Source organism: Maylandia zebra, linkage group LG12 (genome assembly GCF_041146795.1).
Source record: "Maylandia zebra isolate NMK-2024a linkage group LG12, Mzebra_GT3a, whole genome shotgun sequence".
Lineage (NCBI taxonomy): Eukaryota > Metazoa > Chordata > Actinopteri > Cichliformes > Cichlidae > Maylandia > Maylandia zebra.
This window is the reverse complement of record NC_135178.1, coordinates 23,901,478-23,923,569: the sequence shown is the minus strand read 5'-3', so window position 1 is coordinate 23,923,569 and position 22,092 is coordinate 23,901,478. Positions and strand designations below refer to the sequence as shown.

At 41.2% G+C, this 22,092-nt stretch overlaps 1 protein-coding gene and 1 long non-coding RNA gene across 5 annotated transcripts in view; one reads left to right on the top strand and one right to left on the bottom strand.

The window, feature by feature from the left end:
* Positions 1-22,092, bottom strand: part of ccser1 (coiled-coil serine-rich protein 1) — a 138,278-nt gene that overhangs the window by 95,258 nt on the left and 20,928 nt on the right. For all 4 annotated transcript variants that reach the window (XM_004547248.5, XM_024804494.2, XM_004547250.3 and 1 more), the window contains exon 6: positions 20,083-20,188. In XM_004547248.5, coding sequence (XP_004547305.1) covers positions 20,083-20,188 — 106 coding nt within the window. The remainder of the gene's footprint in view (positions 1-20,082; positions 20,189-22,092) is intronic.
* LOC143421494 (uncharacterized) lies at positions 15,125-16,376 on the top strand. Its single transcript, XR_013101162.1, has 2 exons — positions 15,125-15,452; positions 15,989-16,376. It is a non-coding gene; the product is annotated as an uncharacterized LOC143421494 (long non-coding RNA).

The following is a 22,092-nucleotide window of genomic DNA, read 5'->3' as shown; positions in this document are numbered from 1 at the left end:
GACCGTAGGTAGATGCTGTTAAAAGTCCCAGTTTAAGGCTGGACTATTAACTATTAGCCTCCGAAAGAGGCAATGTTGTGATGGCACAGGATTGGATTCAAACACACACAAACAACAGGGGGGAGTTCAACCAAAGCCTTCTTGTAATTATCTGTCCCATTTGGGAACACACTCCATTAAACAGTAAACAGGTCTTTGTACCAGCATGTCTTTGGTCTCCGGTGCGTGGCCTCTATTCCTTGTCTCACCTGAAAGTCACAGCATTTAGGAAAAAAGGAGACAGATTTTTGGAAGGGATTCTTACAAAGAGCCAGACCTGCTTGGAGCATCTTTCTTTGCCTTCCTAAAGCTCAATCCATGCACCTCGGGCTCTTATATTAACATAGTCATTAATTGCTTGGAGTCTGCTTTACTCCTTTTGCCAGTTTGCCACATTTCCCTGCTCGAGATGTCAGACTTCTCTATAGTCCACCAGACATGAAAACAGTCTCCGAACAAAGATCAAGACGTTTTTATTCTATTTTGTGGCCGTGTGTGAAAAGCATCGGGAAAACAAAGCACATCAGTTTACTTTATGATAGCTCTGCACAAACATGACGGTAATTGAATGTCTGTGGGGCTACTGATGTGGTTTATAATTCAAATACTTTTTTATTGAGTGGTAGAAAAAAAAGATATATTTTCTAAACAGACATTTTAATTCCCCGGCATTCTCATTTTGGGATTAGCACTTACCTGAGGTTAACAATTTACTTTTCAGACAACAGCAATTACACAAGCAATTAACCACAAAACACACTGGAACACTAACTGCATTCATGGGCATAACTTTGTAACCTAAAGGGTTACATGATCCGTAGATAAACATGATCCGTGGATAAACCTTTTGTTCTGTTTATGCACTTCTTTGCCTTTTAAAATGCAAGCCATCATCAATCCACTGGCAAACAGTCACAAACGTCTCTGATCAATAAAAATGTGGCGCTGACTCTGACTTGGACATTTCGCCAAGTCTTCACTCTTAAAAGTTCCTATTAACACGACTACACAGAGCTAGATTGTTTGCAAAATAGACTTAAACTATTTCAACTATTAAACTAGAGTTGACGTATTTCACACAGAGAAATAACACCGGAAAGCAACTAGAATAATCAAACTTGTTTCAATAAAGTAAATTCCTGCATTAACATTTCTCTGCCAGGTTGTGATATTTTGACAGAAGTGCATAAAGGGGGATTGTGTATCTCACCTTCTTTATGACATTTTCAAAAGGTGAGCCGAGAAATACCACCCTCTTGTCTGAAAACCACACAGACAACCTCAGAGTTCACAGTCTGCATAACAAGAAAAGAAGAGGGATGGAAGACAGTGGAAAGGCAGACATGGTAGCAGAAACAAGAAGCTCTTAATCATCAAGAGCCCATGTTCACTTTCACAGATTTAGAGGGAGGTTCTAAAAGAAAATCACCAAATAAAGAGCAGCCATGAGCATTAAGTCAGCCAGAAAAATCTACTTTTTTTTTATTCTCTTTTCTTTCTAAAATAAAAAACATCACAAAAATATCGAACAACATAAGCCATTCTGAACACAGCTCGGTGAAAAGGTCAGGCTGAATCGCACCCTCGTACTTTCTTCTCTGACTGTTCAACATCCCACCCCTCTTTTGCCTTTCTTCCCCCTCCTCTATATCTGTCTAACCCCACATTGTCGTGCTTTTTCTATTCTTCAAACCTTCGTCACTCTCTCCAGGCTCCCACCTCTGTTACTTCTCTTTTGTTCCCCTGCCCTTCCCTTTCCCACCCCCGCCATACCCCTCACCTGAGTCTGCGTCTTCCATCTCTACAGCTCTGCCCTTGCCTCTTCATCTTTTTCACGTATTCCTCTGACAACCACTACACTAAACTGATGCAGTATCAAAGCCTAGGTGTCCCCCTGGGGATACTGCTGAGTACCTCATACAAATGTCGAGGAGGCCTGCTGTCTTTTGAGGACAGGTGAGCGCTGTCTGTCAACTAGTCAGATGAGATTTTTTTCCCCCCTCTTTCTTAAACTGAATTATTTGCAGCTTTTTGTTCCTGCCTGGCATCTCTGAAAAGAGTGAACTTTCTCCATTTATTTCTGGCTCCACTCTGCTATTCAGGTAGGATGAACAGGGGGTAAATAAACAACAAATGATCAATCGTGCAGTCTCTGATGTGTCTCTGATGTGTCAAATGGCACAGTGCGGTTCCAAAACAACATTTTTGAGGGGGGGGGGGGGGGGTGTCTTCACAAGGACGTTTTCTTTATGGTTCTCTGCATCTGCACCTTACTCCATGCCTGACAACCTTGCCCTTTCTCTAGCTTTCACCAGGGTTTCAGGTTTGGATTTTTCTTTTGGTGTAGCTCAAACAGAGTGACAGGAAAATGAGTAGGAGTAGGGTTCAAAGAACACTTGAATCACCCATAACAATAATCACACATCAGGTGCAGGTATGCACAGTTTTACTCTTTCAGGGGACTAGAAGTTGCTGCTTGAACTGAGCAGCTGAGGGCTGTAAACACGTTTCATTGTGGACACTTTTTAAACACTTTTTAAAAAAATGTGCATATCTTTCAGTGCATGTCTACACTCTTTGTAATGCTGACAGGTCCAAAAACATTAATATATATACTTTAGGAAAGTTTTTGATATAATTAGTAGACATCAGGAGTTATACAAACATTTTATCTCCAAAAAGCTTTGTAAATGCAATGTTTGATGTACAGGGTGGGCAATTTATATGGATACACCGTAATAACATGGGAATGGTTGGTGATATTAAAGTCCTGTTTGTGGCACATTAGTATATGTGAGGGGGCAAACTCCTCAAGATGGGTGGTGACCATGGTGGCCATTTAGAAGTCGGCCATCTTGGATACAACTTTTGTTTTTTCCATAGGAAGAGGGCCATGTGACACATCAAACTTATTGGTAATGTCACAAGAAAAACAATGGTGTGCTTGGTTTCAACATAACTTTATTCTTTCATGAGTTATTTACAAGTTTCTCTTTGTTCACAGCCATTGACATGTCGAAGAGGTTAACACGTGAGGAGCGGATCGAAATTGTGTTGATATCTGGTGAACGCAGTAACCGGGTCATTGCAGCAGATTTCAATGCAAGACACCCTACGAGACCACCCATCTCCCATGCTACAGTTAGCAAACTGCTTGCTAAGTTTTGTAAAACTGGTTCAGTGTTGGATTTGCCAAAATGTGGACGCAAGAAAACTGTCACTAATGAAGAAACATCAGTGGCTGTCCTAGCTTCATTCAGCAAGAGCCCACAGCGTAGCACTCGCCGCATGTCACTGGAGAGTGGCATTAGTCGAACATCCCTTCGGCGGATATTAGCTACTCACAAATGGCACCCTTACAAACTCCAGCTACTGCAGCATCTCAATGAGGATGACCCAGATCGGCGCACAGAATTTGCAGAATGGGCAAAACAAAAATTGGAACAGGACCCTCAGTTCACGCAGAAGATTTTGTTCAGTGATGAGGCAAACTTTTATGTGAATGGTGAAGTTAACAAACAAAACCACCGCTATTGGTCTGACACTAACCCACATTGGATGGATCCCTCCAAGACTGTTGGAACAATAAAAGTGATGGTTTGGTGTGGTATATGGGGTACAACGATAGTGGGTCCATTCTTCAGCAATGGAAACCTCAAGGCCACTGAATATTTGAAATTGCTACATGATGATGTGTTTCCCTCTTTATGCACTGAAGCTGGACCGTTCCCTGAGTTTTTCCAGCAAGATGGTGCACCACCACATTATGGGTGCCAGGTCCGAGCATTCCTAGATGAACAGTTTCCTGGAAAGTGGATTGGTCGTCGTGGGCCACTTGAATGGCGCCCAAGGTCTCCCGATCTGACCCCCTTAGACTTTTATCTTTGGGGTCATCTGAAGGCAATTGTCTATGGTGTGAAGATACGAGATGTGCAGCACCTGAAACTACGGATACTGGATGCCTGTGCTGGCATTTCTCCTGCGGTGTTGATATCAGTGTGTGAAGAGTGGGAGAAGAGGGTTGCATTGACAATCCAACACAATGGGCAGAACATTGAACACATTTTATAAGTGGTCAGAAACTTGTAAATAACTCATGAAAGAATAAAGTTACGTTGAAACCAAGCACACCATTGTTTTTCTTGTGACATTACCAATAAGTTTGATGTGTCACATGGCCCTCTTCCTATTGAAAAAACAAAAGTTGTATCCAAGAAGCCTGGAGAACGATTCCTGAACACCACTTGAAAAGTAGAAGTAGTTTTTGCCTTACAAACTGTATGCCTATGTGTTTTTGCACAGCTTCCATTAAGTCTTTGCACCTATTTCCCATTTTCCTAGCAAAATATGACGAAATAAGTGGAAGCTCAAGACTTTTGTACGGCACTGTATGTGGGAACGCAGATGAATAAGCATGTCAGAATGCATACTTTTGCTGCAGTTAAACTGCAGTTACAGGCCAGACAAAGTCATTTCCAGCTAAGCATGAGTCTCACCTGCAGGTAATTACTGCACGCGCACACACACACACAGACACGCTCACGAGCAAGCGCAGGGCACAGTTGAAGACAAGTCTGTTCAGTGATGATAGATGTTACACAGGCAGGGAGGCCGTTCCTCTACTCAGGGTCATCTGTCTTTTCACTGTCATGAGCTGATAGCCCGACACTCTCACTCTATTTCCCTTTTTTATAACTCTCTCTCTCTCTTTCACACACACACACACACACACACAGGCACACACGCGCAAACACACACTGCCCCTCTGAACAGCTTATATGTATGTGAGTGCAGAGAATGGGACCGTGTGATAGCAGTCAATTAGAAGATTACCCAAGTGGACCAAGTTCTAATTTGAATTGATAAAGATGTAGTATTACACCAGCTAGTGGTAGACAATGGCACTGCATCGTCAAATAGGGCATGTAAATGGGAAGATGATTACAAACAAATATATGGATTAAAGCACAATTAAATGTTTCCAAAGAGATTTTCCCTCTACTGTCTTTTCGGAGTAATTAAACAGAAAAGGAAAACACTGGTAGAGTATGAAAACTGCCCCCCCCTCCTTTGCATTATGCTCTTGTTTTCTTTGTGCCTTCTGTTAAGTCATTTCTCCTCCTTTCTCTCCTCACTTTCATTCCTTTATAATCCATATCCTCCCCCCTCGCTCACCTCCTCTCTTTCTCCTTTGTTTTTTTCTCCTCCCTCTCACTTACTCCTCTCCATCCTTCTGACATTCCCCTCTGCTCTAAGAAGCCATAGAAGTGATCCATTTCACCGACCCGAAAAAAGCCAATTATCTGCGTTTTTATGACTTTCATTATTTTAGCACTCACACGGGGTTTTATGACTGGGTTGTTGACTACCAGCATCTTGTACATACCTGCACACACACACACACACACGTTATCCACATCCACACATGCAGCAAACAATACACGCACACAGGCGAGGAGAGACCTGAGAAGCATGTATATGAAGATTTAGATGTCTGTGTTTACACGGTGTTCGGTTTGTGTGTCAAGTGACGAATAATGACTCCCGGTCAAATAAATCACGTGGGATTCAAGTACATCATCTTGAGCAGCCGTGAGAAGCGGTGGGCTGTACCCTTGTCAATCAGCAATATATAGAGACGGCATTGTCTCAGGAATAATAATAGTAAAGGACACTTCAGCGCTGAGATACGGCGAGAAAGCCAGTCAGTCCCCACTGCCAACTTTTCCATCATTAAATTTTTACTGACGACAAAGAACATGTTTATGGGAACAATCCAATATATATGAGTGTCTACGGCTGCGTGTGTGTATGTGTGTGTGTGTGTGTACTGCAGCCATCTGTGCGTCATGTGTGCTTGCTTGTCTGCACATGTGAAGTACAACTGTATACCACAGCTAAAAGAGAGTGATCACCATCATTTGTCACTGCTTTCCACCTGACAGACACTGTGTACTCATCTGCATTCAGCACCTGAGGCTACGGATGTTTAATGCTACCATTAAACTCATCTCCGACATAAAGTGCATCTGTGACTAAAGAGTGAGCGCAAGCCAGGCTCCAGGCAGTGAATCTAATGGTGAATTCAACTCTTCAGACACAGAAAGGGGGAGAATATAAAACTAATGTAATATGGCAGGGGTAACTTTCTGATTAACCCAACTGTCCTTTCTGCTTCCCTTTGCACTCTGCACTCTGAATGTGTGCTTCGTTTGCAAGAAATCCGTGCTTTTGCTTGACTCTTGCTTGTTTCACTCCCCCTGACTTCTCTAACCTCGATCTATTGCTGTCTGCCACTGCCCACTCACCGCTTCCTTGGCATCTGTGAGGTTAATCCATAAAAGGATGAGAACCACCACATTAGCTCTTTGTGGATGGTGGTGGTGGGGGAACCTTTGGGGAGTTATCAGAACATACTTGCACCAATTACTATCACAACTTATTGTTGCTCATAGAGATCTATTTAATATCGGTCCCATGTGTCGCATTACATTTTTCATTTTCCGTGAATATTGTCATGCCAAGTTGCCAAATCTTACCCTGTATAAAAGCCTCCAAGCAATATTCCATTAAAGTGGAACAGTTTCAATTTTTAGCACAGAAACCCTGCTGCGAGTCCACTACCAAAACGTATTGCCCAAGGGGAATCCGAGACATTTCTCTCTCTCTCTCTTGAACTTATGTTGTTATGCAAGCATGAAGGGATTTCTTCTATGATTCACGTTTTAAAGTAACTCTGTCAGTTTGCAATTTTTAGCGAGAATCGCATAAAAATGCCCGAGTGCCACAGGTGACAGCTGATCACAAAAGCAACCACTGGTTGACTAAGCCCGATTTTTATTTTATCTTTTTTTTTTTTTTTAAACTCCAGCCAACAAATCCATGTTTAAAATGCAAATTCTGCACCCAAAGGGAGTTTTTATTTAGAGGACACATTAATGCTTATCCAGTCTGTTCATTACTTAAGGACATGATAATTTTTGCATTATTTATTCTAAATCCCTGATAATAAAGGACCAGAATTTCAATGACCTTATAACCGTGTTGCCACTGCACAGCCTGATTATCTTCTGCTGATCCCGCAGTCATAAAAAAAAAAACAAAAGCATCGAATTTCAGATAAGATTTTGACCAGAAATGTAATAAGTGCAAATTAATGTGATCTTAGCTGCCAATGTGTGACTCAAAGCTCATATTAATAAGACAATAAGACACGGAGGAGCAAGCTTGTGTTGTAAATTCCCAGTATAACACATGTTGTTTGAGACAAACACAAGTGATATTTTATGACAGAGAGTAACAGCATCACAAGAAATGTAAATGTTGCCTCTCTCCTTTTCATCTAAATTTCCTCTTGTCACTGTCAAACTGCCCACTTTCCTTTCAGAAAGCCATATATTGTTTAAGATGAGTCACAGTTTTGATTTGTTGTGATTTTTGCGGTGGCACTATTGTCATCGCAATGACAAAATAATAGCACCTAAGAACAAGTTTCCATACTGACTCATGCAAAGGAAACATTTAAATGACAATTATTGTGCCTGCATGTTTATTGCAACAATCTCTGCACTTAGATCAGATTCACGTCGACTGCCCACACTTCCCATATTCTTGTTGACATCATTTCTAAATAAATGTTTCTCAGCATTCCCCTCATCGATCCCTCATTTTAGGCCTAATCTTATCGAGACTGCCGACATAAACATATTTCTTCGTCTGTAATCACCTGCAAAAGCTCTGATCCTTATTAAATAAGAAAACATATATAAAAAGGTACCACAGATAATCCTCTCCGATCAAGAACATTAAAAAGCACATATGGCCATCATCCTCATTTCTTTAAAAGCCGTTGTCATGGCAGTAGTGAAATAAGACTATGAGGTGCCTAATAAGATATTATGCACACAGAAAGCGACAATTTTGCTTTGATTTTGCACTCTTCGTGTAATTTTGTGGAGACTTACGCAAGTTGACAACAGAGTCTGCAAGTATTAGATCTGTTTGTTTGAAACATGATTTACCCATGCTGGGAAAACGGCGAAGACATCACCAATTAACACGTAATATCTACTGTTTTATCAAGAGTTCCACACTGAAATTGTATTTTGGATACACAATCTGCCCAAGTGTTTATGTATAGCATCTTCAGTTTTCCTAATGTGGTCAAGTGTGTTAAGATTTTCATTTTGGTCGCTGAATATGAACAATGGCACTTGGGCTTTATATCTTTTTCAGACTCTGGTGCTTTCATAGTGACCAACACTGTGTTTCTGTCTGATTTGACTGTATATCTGCAACACTGTGTGACAAAATTATCACGCACCTAAGTTAAAGATATTTACAGTTTTGTGTTTTTTAATTTTATTACGTTTTTTTATGAGGGATAAAAGTTCGAAGCCAGACGCTGGAAGACAAATGAGTCTCCAAATAGTTCAATATTTGGATAAAACATTAACCTTTAGAGAGAGTGAACAGTCACTGCATCCAGCTGTTGTTTGACATAGTTACAGCACTCCCACTGAACCTCTTTTTTTCACCTTTCTGCACCAAGCCAAGCTACCACTTTTTTGAGCCCAGCCTAAATATAATATATGGCAAGCTGAGTTCAGATAATCTCAGCTTGCCATCTAAATTTCATCTAACAAAAAACAAGCACTTGGCAGTAATGGGAAAAAAGTTTTTGTAGGACTCTCTGCAGTCCTGTGAAAATATCAGTAATCCCCATGATTCAATAGCTTGTAAAGCCACCTTCAGCAGCAATACCTTGAAGTACTTTAGTTTATTTTATCAGTCTTTCACATCATTGTGGAGCAATGTTGGCCCTCTCTTCTTCACAGTGTTGCTTCTGCTCTTTGAGGTTTGCAGGCGTTTCTTTTTGCACACCTCTCTCAAGATCCTGCCCAAGCATTTAATCAGGTTGAGGTTCTTTTCTTTATTTTTTAGCAATTCTATTGTAGATTTACTAGCATGCTTGCCCCAATGTTCCACTGAAAGACCCAATATAGGCCAAGCCTTAGCTATCAGACAAATGGCCTTGCACTTGACTATACAACACTCTCCTCCTCAATAGAGAGGAGTCTCAGAGATTGCAAGGTGCCCAGATCCTGAGATTGCCCAAGCCCAAATCCTAACTCCTCCACCACCGTGTTTGATGGTATGTATAATGGATTGGATTTATATAGCGCTTTTCAAGGCACCCAAAGCACTTTATAATGCCACTATTCATTCACTCTTGCATTCACACACTGGTGGAGGCAAGCTAAGGTTGTAGCCACAGTTGCCCTGGGGCAGACTGACAGAACCGAGGCTGCCATATCGCACCAGTAGGCGGTAGGGTAAAGTGTCTTGCCCAAGGACACAACGACCAGGACAGAGAGCCCGGGGATCGAACCGGCGACCTTCCAGTTACAGATACGCTTCCCAACCCCCTGAGCCACGGTCGCCCCATGTATGGATGAGGTAGTCTGAGCTGATATGCGGTGTTTTCTCCAAACATGGTGCGGTCCTTTAAGGCCACACACATTGGACTCCTCTTTCTAAATCAAATTCTCCAGAAGTCTGTTGGTTTGTTAAGAAGCAAATTTGCCAACATAAGCTGTGCTGCCATGTTCCTTGACTAGACTCGACTTGCTCAGTTTTTCTCTAATTGGACTTTCATCAACTTTAACATTTAACATGCTAACTTAAGCCTGTAGAGTCTGACTCATGGCTTCTTTGCAGTTGCTTTTTTGCTGTGATTAGCTGTGATGTCCACTCCTGGAAAGATTGCAGCATTTTGTTAGCACACCTAAATGCTGATGATCATTTAACAAGCGCAATTTACTCTCTTGATTCTTACCAAAGCAACATGGGTTGACTTAGTTTCATAACCTCTCTCCAGTCCTTGGATAGCAACCTTTGACTAAAACATTCACTAATACCCATTGTAAAGAGTCCTTTCCTTACCTGGATGATTGCATCAAGCATCAAGACTCGTGTAAAGAGGTTTTCTATTTCAAACTCTAGTTTTTTTTTTTGTTTCTTTTTTTTTTAGGGGGGGGGGGGTATCCTTCTTAAAGCGAGGTGCACCAGACAGCTACAAAGACCAAACATCAAGAAGAACAAATACAACAGTAACATATTCTCGTGGGAAATATTCAGCATTCACAAAACATTTTTTATCACTGACAACAGCAGAAGGAATGTGTTTGAAAAAGCAACAAAACGGGGCGGGAAATATCTTCTTGGAAACAGTCTCTAATCTCATCCTGTTGTATTAAAATAGATTTAACATTTGCATATACTATACTGTGGTCTGCAACAAATTGAGACAAGATAAAGAGAGCCAAAGACAAAAGTGCATTGCTATATTTATGATAAAAAAAAGTCTTAAAATGCTGGAAACGGCGGCACTAATGCCATGTGTCTTACAATCTGTTGCCATACGATTTACAGTGAACACCACTTCAGCACTCCCTTTTATTTCTGGAACACACTAGTTGATTAAGAAAAAGGTTATTGGAAGCACAGGGATGTCTTATTTATTGCCAATCTACTGTTTTTCTTTGCGTTACAAATCAGGACAACAAGTTCCCGCTCGAAGCAAGTGGGATAAAAATGAAAGCCAATACTAATTAGTCTCCTCATGCTGAACATTTAATAAACCCTATAGGGTGATGTGAATTACAAGCTAAACAACAATTGACAAAAGAAATGCACATGCCAACACATGCACACTATAACGCTTTTAACAAGTTTAGAGTTTTAAAAATTAAAATCTGTCAAGGCATGTAGCCAAAGCTTCTCCACTGAAAAACAACAGATAAAAACAAGATAAAAGACCGAGTCTTGTCGCTGCTTGTTGGATTAACAAATTCTGCATCGTTATACACCAGGAACTGAAAAAAACGAGGGGGGGGGGGGGGGGGGTCTACTTTGTGTTCCCTTCAACTCCCACTGTATGCTGTGTTTCTCTGTGTCTGAAAATCATGTTGCAGGGAATTTCGTCTGTCCTCAGCTCCACTCCTTAAACTGGATTCTTTATGCTTGTCTATTTTTATGAATGTGCATGCGCTTAAATGTTTGTGAGTATGTGACTTACGGTAGAAGGAGATGCGTGTGCTACTTTTGCAGACTATATTAAGTCTGGAGGGATTCGATTACAACATGGTCGATATACTTTGTGAGTCGTATTAACATTAAATAAATGTGTTCCTTCCTGTTTTTGTGCATATGCGAGAAAATTCTATAAAATTACAGATTACAGGCCTCCGTTTGAGACTACAGGATATATACAGGAGAGTATATCGCTATGTAGCATTCCAACCAAATGTGAGAGAATTGGTTTTTCTCTGAATTACAAGACACTTTCTCAACACTTGGTCTTTCTGCTCAGCAGTATCTTAATACCCAGCTGCCTCAATGAAGACAGCTATGAGTAGGCTGTCTTTTCTACCGCCATCTCACTGCTGCCATTTACACAGCATTCAGTTCACGAGCAGACCCAGCTAACTCCTTTCTCAACACATTCAACCAGAGCAAAAAAGATTTTTAACCTCTATATACGAATAAGGGTCAACAGGGTGAATTGGGACCTGCGCGCGAATGTTGACATTTTTCTGATGCGCCTCATTATGCCGCCGCAAGAGCATGTGAGTGTAATACCCACACGTTTAATCTTCAATTGAGAAGCGGAGATATGGGAATTGAGACTTTTGTGATCGTCCGCTGCATACTGACAGATAAGGACACCTCTGTGTTTGCGTGTCCTCTGCTCAGATTGCCCGTCTTCCGCATAGCAATCAACAGCAATGAAAACAGAGAAAGGGGAAAATGAAGAGAAGAATGGCAGGCTGCAGTTACCATAGAAACAGGCAAGCTTTATCCCAACTGTCAAAATTTAATTTCCTCTGCATCTTTTTGTATAAGAGACGGGAGCAGTTCACGTCTTAAAAGAAAACAGACAATAAAGATACATCACAAATGGAACCAAAAGTCTCTGAGGGACATTTGGTATTGTCATGCTTTGATGGCAGCACTGCTACTGGCAAAAAAAAGAATGCACTGAAGAGATCTGTCTTATTTTATTTTAGATTTCAAGGCAAATGTAAACATGATAGAAGTTCAAAGACATAATATCACACTGACCCAAACCTATTATACTCCAAGGGAGGTCTTCTGGTGCACTGCGAGGCAAGGACAAAGTCACTCGGGCGGAAATGTCTAGAGCCGAGGCACCTGGGTATTAATCGATTAGTCAAATATTTTTGTTAAGCCAGAATGTAAGCCATGTGCAGGTTTAAGCTGTGGAAATGGGGAGGATTATTCTGCTTTTCTTGATTTTCTGTGACAGTAGAGCTATCTTTTTGTTTGGAGTTGTTGTTGTTTGGTGTGGCAAATTTGTTCAGAAAACTGGATGAATCTATAATGAATTTAACCGATTTCAGAGCTGGAAATCTATCTAAAGTTGCATCTCTAAACTTTGTATTGTACTCTCCCTCATTCTCATCAATAACTAAAAACAACAATAAATACTGTATTCTACGTTGCTGAAAGCTGCTACGCAAGGTATACATATAGGGTGATATTGGATGCTGTGACACTGACTGATGTGTCAGCCCCCCCACCCCACTCTCTCTGTCTCTAAACACCTATGCAGCTGCAAAGAATGGAAATAGATTTTGAGCACCTGGCTGTTCGCTGACATGGCTTTGTTACTGCGATATTAATGTGTACAAAGTCATAAACATAGACAATTAAAACCCTGCCATCAAAATCATTCAACTGCCATACATCAAAGAGGTTGGAGCTGTGCCTGCACGCCTGTGTGTGCGAGTGTGTGTTTGTGTGTGCGTGCATGCAGCAGATGTTCTGTGCAGCCTGTCAGACAGCCAGCAGTATCCTGCAGCTGATACTCTCTCTGGACAGCCTGACTGACTGACAGGTGTGTGTGTGCATGATCCTGTGTTACTCATACTGTGGGGACATAAATCTGTTTACACAGTCATATTCTGGGGACCGGCTGTGGCTACAGGGGACAAAAAAACAAAGTAAAAATGGAAATTCAGTTTTATTACAAAGCCTTGATTTTAGATTAAGTTAGGTTTAGAGTCATGGAGGGTTAGGTAAGTTACAGCTGTGGTTAGCATTCCAATAAGTCTTCAATGTAAGTTGGTGTAATGTCCTCTGAAGTGATGGAAACACAAATGCGTGCGTGCATGTGTGTGCGTGCGTGTGTTGTGTGTGAACAGAAAGGAGCTTGCTTTGCCTCCAGCAAATCAATGTCCCCTCGAGGGAATGTGGAACCTGAGACAAAGAGCAAAAGCAACTCCAAGAGAAAGAAAGACGGTGTGTGAGAGAGAGAGAGAGAGAGGAAGCCCTGGGCAAACAGATTTTGCTCTCTTCCCCTAGTTCCAATCTCAGGTTCTTCACTCGCAGACTTAAACATTTGGGTGAAAATATTTTGTTGGAAGAAATCAGCGAGGATGGTGAACTCAAACTGTAGGAAATTAACACCTGCCAGCAGCCTACATCCTGGTCAGGCTAAGAATCATACACCTGGTTTCATTATCTAACCAGCTCCGGTGTTTCCGAAGCCAAAACAGTATGTTAAAACTGTGACACTAGCACCTGATTTCCTGCATTTTAAAATGATGCTTTCTGAAATGAAACAGAATCTAAATTTACTCTGAATCCAAAACAAGTCGAGTCCACAAGCCTGCAGTTTCCTCTAGTCTTTTTTAGTGTTTACTGAAGCTGTTCTGCTTCTCTGCACTTCAGCTAAAAGAACTGCTCCTTTGCTGTGGAGAAGTTACCTCAACACACACTTCTCTCTAATCCCACTATATCATATCACTGTCTGGCTGTCAGGAGCACACTCACTGTTAAATTGTGTAATGTGTCTACAGTTTTGGAGGCTTAAGTCATTCTGGAGTACAAGGTTCAAGACTTCAGCGCGGACTGTCGAGTTGTTATAAAGGTTGGCATATAAGCCATTACTCAGACGCAACATGACTTGAATGTAAAATTACTGCATACACTTTTAGCCACGATAGCAGCATGACTCCTAGGATGGAAATGTCAGTCTGATGGTCAATTAGTCTACCACCTTGGTCCAAAATAAAATATGTATCTCAGCAAGTCCTGGATGGATCGTCTTGACATTTGGCACACATATTCACGCCCCGCTGCACCCACACCTCCACCCAGGATGAATAAACACTTTGAGGTGTACCAACATATTCCCTATCACCAGATAAAATGTTTATTTTCCCACAACTAACCACTTCTAACAGACTTGCATTTAGAGTTAATTTAAACATAAAAAAGTAAATCAAGATGAGAACATGGTATATGAACCATTATTGTAACAGCTGCTACACATCGCTGTGTTAACATGGTGATGTTAGGCCCCAGTCACATAGCGGAGAGACCAGACGGCAACAATCCGAAAATCACTGGTTGCAAAAATAAAAATATATATTCTCCATCCAGCTATGAGTGATTGCTGGATGTTACTGGAAGCTGCTGGTAAGAAATTGGTCATAAAGAGGTAAATGGTGCTTCTTGCGCTTTCTTTAGCAACTAGCACCTTGCCCCAGTCACCTATAGTTTGCACGAAAGGCATCAATTTGTCTGCAAACTACAATGGCCCTGAAAGGTCAAAGGACTGCAACTTAAGGAAATGCCAGCAAATAGACAAATGCTCCAAAAACACACAAAGCAACAGAAGTTGACTAAATAAACAGAAATTGTTTCTGGAAACACAAAAATGTTTGGAAACGACAGAAATCTAAATGTTTTAAGAGCACTAAGATAGACTTAAAAGAAGCAGAGCGTTCATCAGTGTTGCAAGGGAACCAAATCTGTAAGTAATGTGTGCCTTAATCACATGATTCAGATACATGTTTGCTATTAGCTGTTTACTGTTAGCTTTTGTGATGCTTTTCTCTAATTCCAGACCATATCACCTCACTGTAAAGCAATGACTATAGAAACCATGGACGACGCGACAGCTTTTCGAAAATGAAGCCAAAACGTCTCTATCGCCCCCTGTTGTCTGGCTGCAGTATAGGTCATAAACCCCGCCTCCTCCATGTTAGCGGATGGGACGGGGATCAGACTAGAATAAATTAACAATTTTTTCCCAAAGATTCTTTCTTTTGTTATCAATAGTTCTCACCACGCTGATTTATGTCCACGGAGATGTTAAATTGCGATGTAATGTCATCACAGCAGCTTTGACTGGCAGCTGCAGTCACGGAGAAACTTGCGTATCTCTGTTCGGGAATAGCAGATAGAGCGTAGGCTCTGAGAGGAGGGCCAGCGTTTACGTTACGAAAACACGATCGACTGTTTTAGCCTGACAGCCTGAGGTGTTCTTCAGTAAACTGGACTACCGACAGAAGGACCCGAGGCCCCGCTGCACTTTTTCGGTAAGTTAAACGTGTTTGTAAGCTAATCCGTAACTACCGTCCTTAGCTCGGTCCTGAGACCTAGCTAGCTAAGATGAGCACTTAGCTGTCGGGGAAACTTGTTTTCGTTCGTTAGCTAACCCGTGCAGGTGAATGAATTTACCCTGACTAAAGAAATCAAGAGAAACGCTCCGGGCTGCTCAGTCACTAATTATCGTTACTGTACTTTTATTACAAGTGTTATACTGTAAAAGCAACAGGTTGTACACTACTTCAGCTCCTGTGCGGAGCTGATTATTAAATATGTGCAAACAACAGCATGTTTTCTGTCTCTTGCCACATCTTTAAAGACGGTAACACCATTTTTTTAAAAAGCTTGTACTTCAGTAACTCCTCATTAATCAGTAACTGTGGATTAAACTGTAGAACTGAAAAAAATGTAACAGAAGAGCTTCAGATCCTGAGTGTGTGGGACAGAGAAGGATCAGCTTTATTTCAGACTTGAGAGAAACTTTATATTTCAGTTTGTTATGGTTCTGTTCTCTTTGTGATTACAGGAGCTGCCCTCAGATTCAGACCTCAGCACCACCCAGTGACAGCAGACAGATCATCCAACATGTTCACATGTCAACTGCAAAATTAACTGATGAAAACAGTACAAAGGTTAAAGTACCACATGTGCTGTCAGTGAAGGCTGCAGCTGTTTATTGATAAAGTTAAAGACAAAAAGTCAAAAGGATTCATCACCAGCAGTGCCAGTATATATCAGCATTAACAGGACCTCAGTTTGGTGTTTTACAAAGCTGCTCATCTCAGACCTGTACAGCTTCCGTTTTAAATACTTTATGTACTCAGCTGCATGAAGAGCACATTTGATTTTCTCTGACACAATTAAATAAAACCTGATGAAGGTCAAAGGTCGCCACTTGGATGTTTAACTGCAAACTTGTCATCTGGAATTCTTTCAGTTTTTTGCAGATAGTGTGTCATTTACCATAAAGTGATACAGAGTTATTCATACCAGAGTAACCAGAGAGGATCATATATTTTTAAATATATAACTTTCTACAGGACTGTAGCCTCTGTGGAGTGTGCAGCTGATCTCATCACTGTCTAAAAATTGAAACAAAACCTAAGCAGTGCTGAATCCTTCAATAATACAGACTATTAAAGTAACAGGTGTGTAGCATCGCTAACTAGCTTTACACCTCCACCTCAAGTCACTACTGCGCAGACTCTGGCTCCAACAATGCAAGATGGCAGCCTCCACAAGCTGGATATTTTGGCTTCATTTTTGCACAATGGGTGGAGGCGCTGTCGCATCGTCCATGTTTTCTACAGTCATTGCTGTAAAGAGTGCAACACAAACAGAAAACTGAGAATATTCACCTTCAAAGCTGAACCTTTAGAAATGGCGATGTGCGATTGTGGCTCAAGAGTTGGCAGGGCATCTTGTAATCGGAAGGTTGCCGGTTCGAGCCCCGGCTCAGACAGTCTCTGTTGTTGCGTACTTGGGCAAGACACTTCACCCGTTGCCTAGTGGTGGTCAGAGGGCCCGGTGGCGCTAGTGTCCGGCAGCCTCGCCTCTGTCAGTGCGACCCAGGGTGGCTGTGGCTACAATGTAGCTTACCATCACGTGTGTGAATGGGTGGATGACTGAACGTGTTAAGCGCTATACAAATACAGGCCATTTACCATTTTAAAGTTTCACTACGGCGTGGAGATTAAATGGTGAATGTCTGCTGATAAGTTGGCATCTTCCATGCATTGTGTCAACTAAATTGGCAACCAGTCTGGTGAAACACATTTTCCCTTACAACTGTTAGTTACCCAGGGTTCACGGATTGATCTCTAGGCTTGTGTGACTGAGACCTTACATTTTTAGCTAAAAGCACCAGCGTATTCATCTATTCATGCTTTGGTTCATTCATCTGCTTTCTCTGCTAAAGGGATCCTGTCAAAACACCAAGTCATGTCACTGTTTTGATCAAGAGGGATCGAACCAGTTCCTCAAGTTTTGACATTTCCAGGCTAAACATCGCTGGCTCAGTTCAGACAAGCTCAATCAAGCCAAAGAAGGTTTCAGCAGAATGTTATTTTTGCCATGACCTTGTACACAGAAGGCAATAATGTAAATATTTTTGAGCGTGTCTCTATGTGTGCGTCTGATATGAAAGCTCCTCCACTGCTTTTCAATGATAAGTGAGACTTCACTATAAATGAAACAACCAATGAGTCTGACAAAAACCTTGGATGATTTGAAAAGGTTGACTCCCGACTTGCATGATTCACTGACACTGTCTAGACACAGAATGTCTCTCTATTCATTGAAACTTTCAAAGAGAAGCGTTAGAAGCGTGATAAAAAAAAAAAAAGAGGCCCCGGTTAAGTCCAGTGACTCAATGGTATAGTATAAATCTGTCAACCTCTACTTTAAAACCACTCACACAAGTTGATCTGCACTGTCTCCACAAACAGAAGATCAGAGCTAGTTTATTCAAGGAAAAACACATTTAGACAGACACAATTACTCTGTGGGTTCCAGCAGAGATAAATTCAACTAGTGAGTGAAGAAAGCAATACTGAAAGGTAAAGCAATAATCATCTTTATCTAGCCAATGGTGCTACAACCCCTTTATTACTCAGTTGGCTCCATAAAACCCAAATAAGCCCCATCTGAAAAGCTGCACTGTGTGTGTTTGTGCTTGTGTATCTTTATGCAGACAAATGGCTTTGCATGCAGGTTTGTGTGCGTCCAGTAAGACTTGTCCTGGTTCTGGGCAAAAAGAAGCAACAAGTGAGCAAATCTAATCTGATTTTGAACTGTCCTTGGCAGTGGAGCACATGTGTAAACAGAAACTCTTAAGTGTTTTGTTTCAGTCGCTGGCTACAAAGGGACAGAGGAGAGGAGGACAGCTTGCATATTTATTCAATCAGAATTAATTTATTTATATTCCTTCTTGCTGTCTCATCTCTAAGAGAGGAAAAGATATAAAACATGTTTGCATGCATTTACACAGAACATTCAACATCAGCAAGTCCCAGAATAGACAGTAACCGCCCAGCTTTCTCGCTCTCTTCTAACATGGATTTTATAAGGTAAAATGAAAAAAACACGCCCACACACACACACTGTGCATGGCGACATTTTTTATGTGATTCTGGTTCTATTATCCCAGTCCGATATAGTCCTGGTTTAAAAAACATCCAAGTGAGACTGGGATTTCATTAACAGACATGTTAACAGAAAGTGAGAAAGAGAATTTTGACAAGTTCTCTAAGGTGCTGGGAACACCCTACCTTCCAAATACCTTTAAAAAACTGTGTGCAAGTTCACCTCCAATAACTTGACTCACTCACTGATGATTTGGGCATATTTTTACTTTTGTGTACTGCACTTACAGGTCGTTGCAAAACAGTAACACTGTGGTATTATTTTTTATTTCAAAAGTGTCCTCACCTTACTTCAGCGTGCATTGTTCAGGGTAATAATACACTCACTGGCCACTTCATTGGTTACACCTTGCCATCCCTTTGTTGGACACCCTTTTGCCTTCAGAACTGCCTTAATTCTTCATGGCACAGATTCAACAAGGTAATAGAAACACTCCTCAGATATTTTGGTCCATTATTTGGAATGAGTTGACTGTGGAGGCCGTTTGAGTCTGATGAATCCATTGTTAAAGGAACAAGAGTTTGAAATGATGTAATCTTTGTTATGTTACTTAAAGTACCCATCAGAAGATAGCTACACTGTGGTCATAAAGGGACATGGTCAGCAAGGAAGGCTTTGGAGTTTAAATGGTGCTCAACTGGTACAACGGGGCCCCAACATCATTACATCATCACCATCAGCCTAAATCGTTGATAGTGAGCAGGATGGATTCATGTTTTCATGTTGTTTACACCAAATTTTGAACCTAGCATCCAATTAGCAGCAGAACTCAAGACTCTTTAGACCAGGCAACACTGGTTGGATCTTCTATTGTCCAATTTTGTTGAGCGTGTGTACAATGTAGCCTCAGCTTCCTGTTCTTAGCTGACTGATCTTCTGCCACTGCAGCCCATGTGCTTCAGGGCTGTGCACTCAGAGATGCTCTTCTGCACACTTTGGTTGACACACGTGATTGTTTAACTTACTGTTGACTTGCTATCAACTTGAAGCAGTCTGGCCTTTCTCCTCTGGCATCAGCAAGTCATTTTCACCCAGAAAACTCCCATTCATTGGATATTTTGTCTTTGTTGGACCATTTTCTGTAAATCTCAGATATGGTCAAATCTAAGTTGTTGAAATACTCAGACCAGCCCAACAACCATGTCACATTCAAAGTCACCTTTCTTCCCCATTCTGATGCTGTTTTTGAACTTCCAACAGGTCTGGATGCCTACATGCTTAAGTATATTGAGTTGCTGCCATGTGATTGACTAATTAGATATTTCTGTTAACGAGTAAAAGAATGGGTATACCTAATAAAGTGGCCCATGTGTTTTAAAAACTAGCTGCTGTTTTCCCTTTTTTTAAGAAGCCAAACAACTCTGCTCTTTATAAAATTACACTAAATGGACTTAAGAATTTTTAAGACAGTCCCTATAAACACATGTATAACACAAAGCACAGAAAAGCACTACAATAAAAACACGTATTTATTACCTCTGAATATTTTCTTTTCCCAAAACGCGATCTCCAGATGGGTCCAAAGGTGAGGGCAGCAGGTTCAGACAGGAAGCTAGAGACTGGCTGGAGTCTTCTCTGGACACTGTGCACACAACCAAACAGACATGTAATGAATTGAAGTTGTTTTCTCTAACCCCAGGTGACAATCTGACTGACAACATATGTTAGCCTAAGAAGAATTCACAGCTCTCTGTTTAAATCTTCTTTTGAGATGAATTAGAGCTATAAAACTTGGATCAAAGAGGTTATTAAAATTCAGTAGTGATCCGTTGGGATCATCATACCATCAGTTGTTGTTTTTTGTGTTTCTTTACAATTATGCCTAAATATTCAATGGCACATTTAACAGGCCAATATAAAAGACAGTGAAATAAAAGTTGGATATAAAGCCAAGATTTGGTATTTCTTTATGTCTTTGCAAAGGTCTCTGTCTCTCACACTGTCCCTGTGTGATTCCACAGGGCATGAGTCACCATAGGAGTGAGAACGCAGAGCCCTGTGGGCCATAAATTGCTGTGAAACTGCTTGCTTTTTAATAACGGCTTCAACAAGCCACCTGAGAGAGGTCAAAATGAGGAGTACCGATGAGTGCGTGGGCGTAAGGGATTGTGAGATGGGTGTGCATCAAATTGTGTACGTATACATCATATACATCTTTATATGAACCTGTGCATGGATCTGCGCGTGTCTGTATTGTGTATTCTGCGTGAATGTCTGTTACGGTGTGTTTAAATGAGTTCCTGTAATTTGAGTTTGTGGAAGAACCTTACTCTTCTAATGCCAGCACAGAGTCTTAGTCCCTTGACTTTATGAGAACAATTCATCAAACCTTTAATTTCATGCTACAGTCTGCAAACCATTAGGTCTAATGACTAAGCATGCACGCTTGTGTGCTAGTGTGTATATTAATGATGGTGCCTCCCTTAGCTCTGCATCAGCCAGTGCCTGTAGAGATCTTTCCAGTGTGTGTGTGTGTGTGTGTGTGTGTGTGTGTGTGTGTGTGTGTGTGTGTGTGTGTGTGTGTGTTTTGACTGGCTGTGTGAGTGAACCACCCAGCCTCCCAATGCTCTTCAAACCCCATAAGCATAGGAAATTCTGTTTATTAGCGCTGAAGCTTCCATTGTATTCTTTACTTCTCAGTGCTGCTGAGCATTTTACTTTATTTGACTGCAACTGCAATATTCTAGGAGCCCATCTGGGACTTAAATATGGCCTAGAAATAGATGAATCCAACCTCACATTAACATATAATTTCACCGATAGATCTGTTGATAAGAGACAAAGCTAGTCGAGCTGACATAAACGCACCCCGTCGCTGCATTGTTGTAGTCCCTGTGTCTGAGCAACATGAAGCACAGAAATGGAGTATGATCACAAGCTCATGTTTACCTCGTTGAGTCATTTTCTTCGTGTGTTGCACTCTACCACACATCAACTATGTATATCTGTCTGGTTTGACGCATATTAATACGAACTAAACCTTTGCAAGCACAGGTCAGAAATATAATCAGTACAGACAGTAACTGCAAGAGCTTTCGATTTTGCTCAGTTATGTCTGCGCAAAAAAACAGCACTGCTGGTTAAAAGCTAACGATTTCACTGTAACATTGACTCATAACAGAAAAATCCCATTTTTAAGACATGGATGCAATAAAAGCCAATACATGAGCACACACAGAGTTTCTCTTAACAGATTTGTATGTTTGGTGGTTACACTGCACTTTTTCAGCGCAATACTATTCTTATGTGTTGTATGAGAGGAAGCTGGGGTTCAGGGTGTTTGGCACTCCTATGCTCTACCGTGGCAGGGCACGAGCAACGATTTTCCTCCGACAGACACTTTTCAACTGTGACGCATGTCAGGAGAAGTGTGATGGAAATGCCAGAACAACAAAGGAGATGAATTGGTGTAAATGAGGCAGCCGCATCAAAGTCCCAGCACGTGTTGAAAGAAGCAGGGAGAACACTGGTTTCATGCTTTAAGGT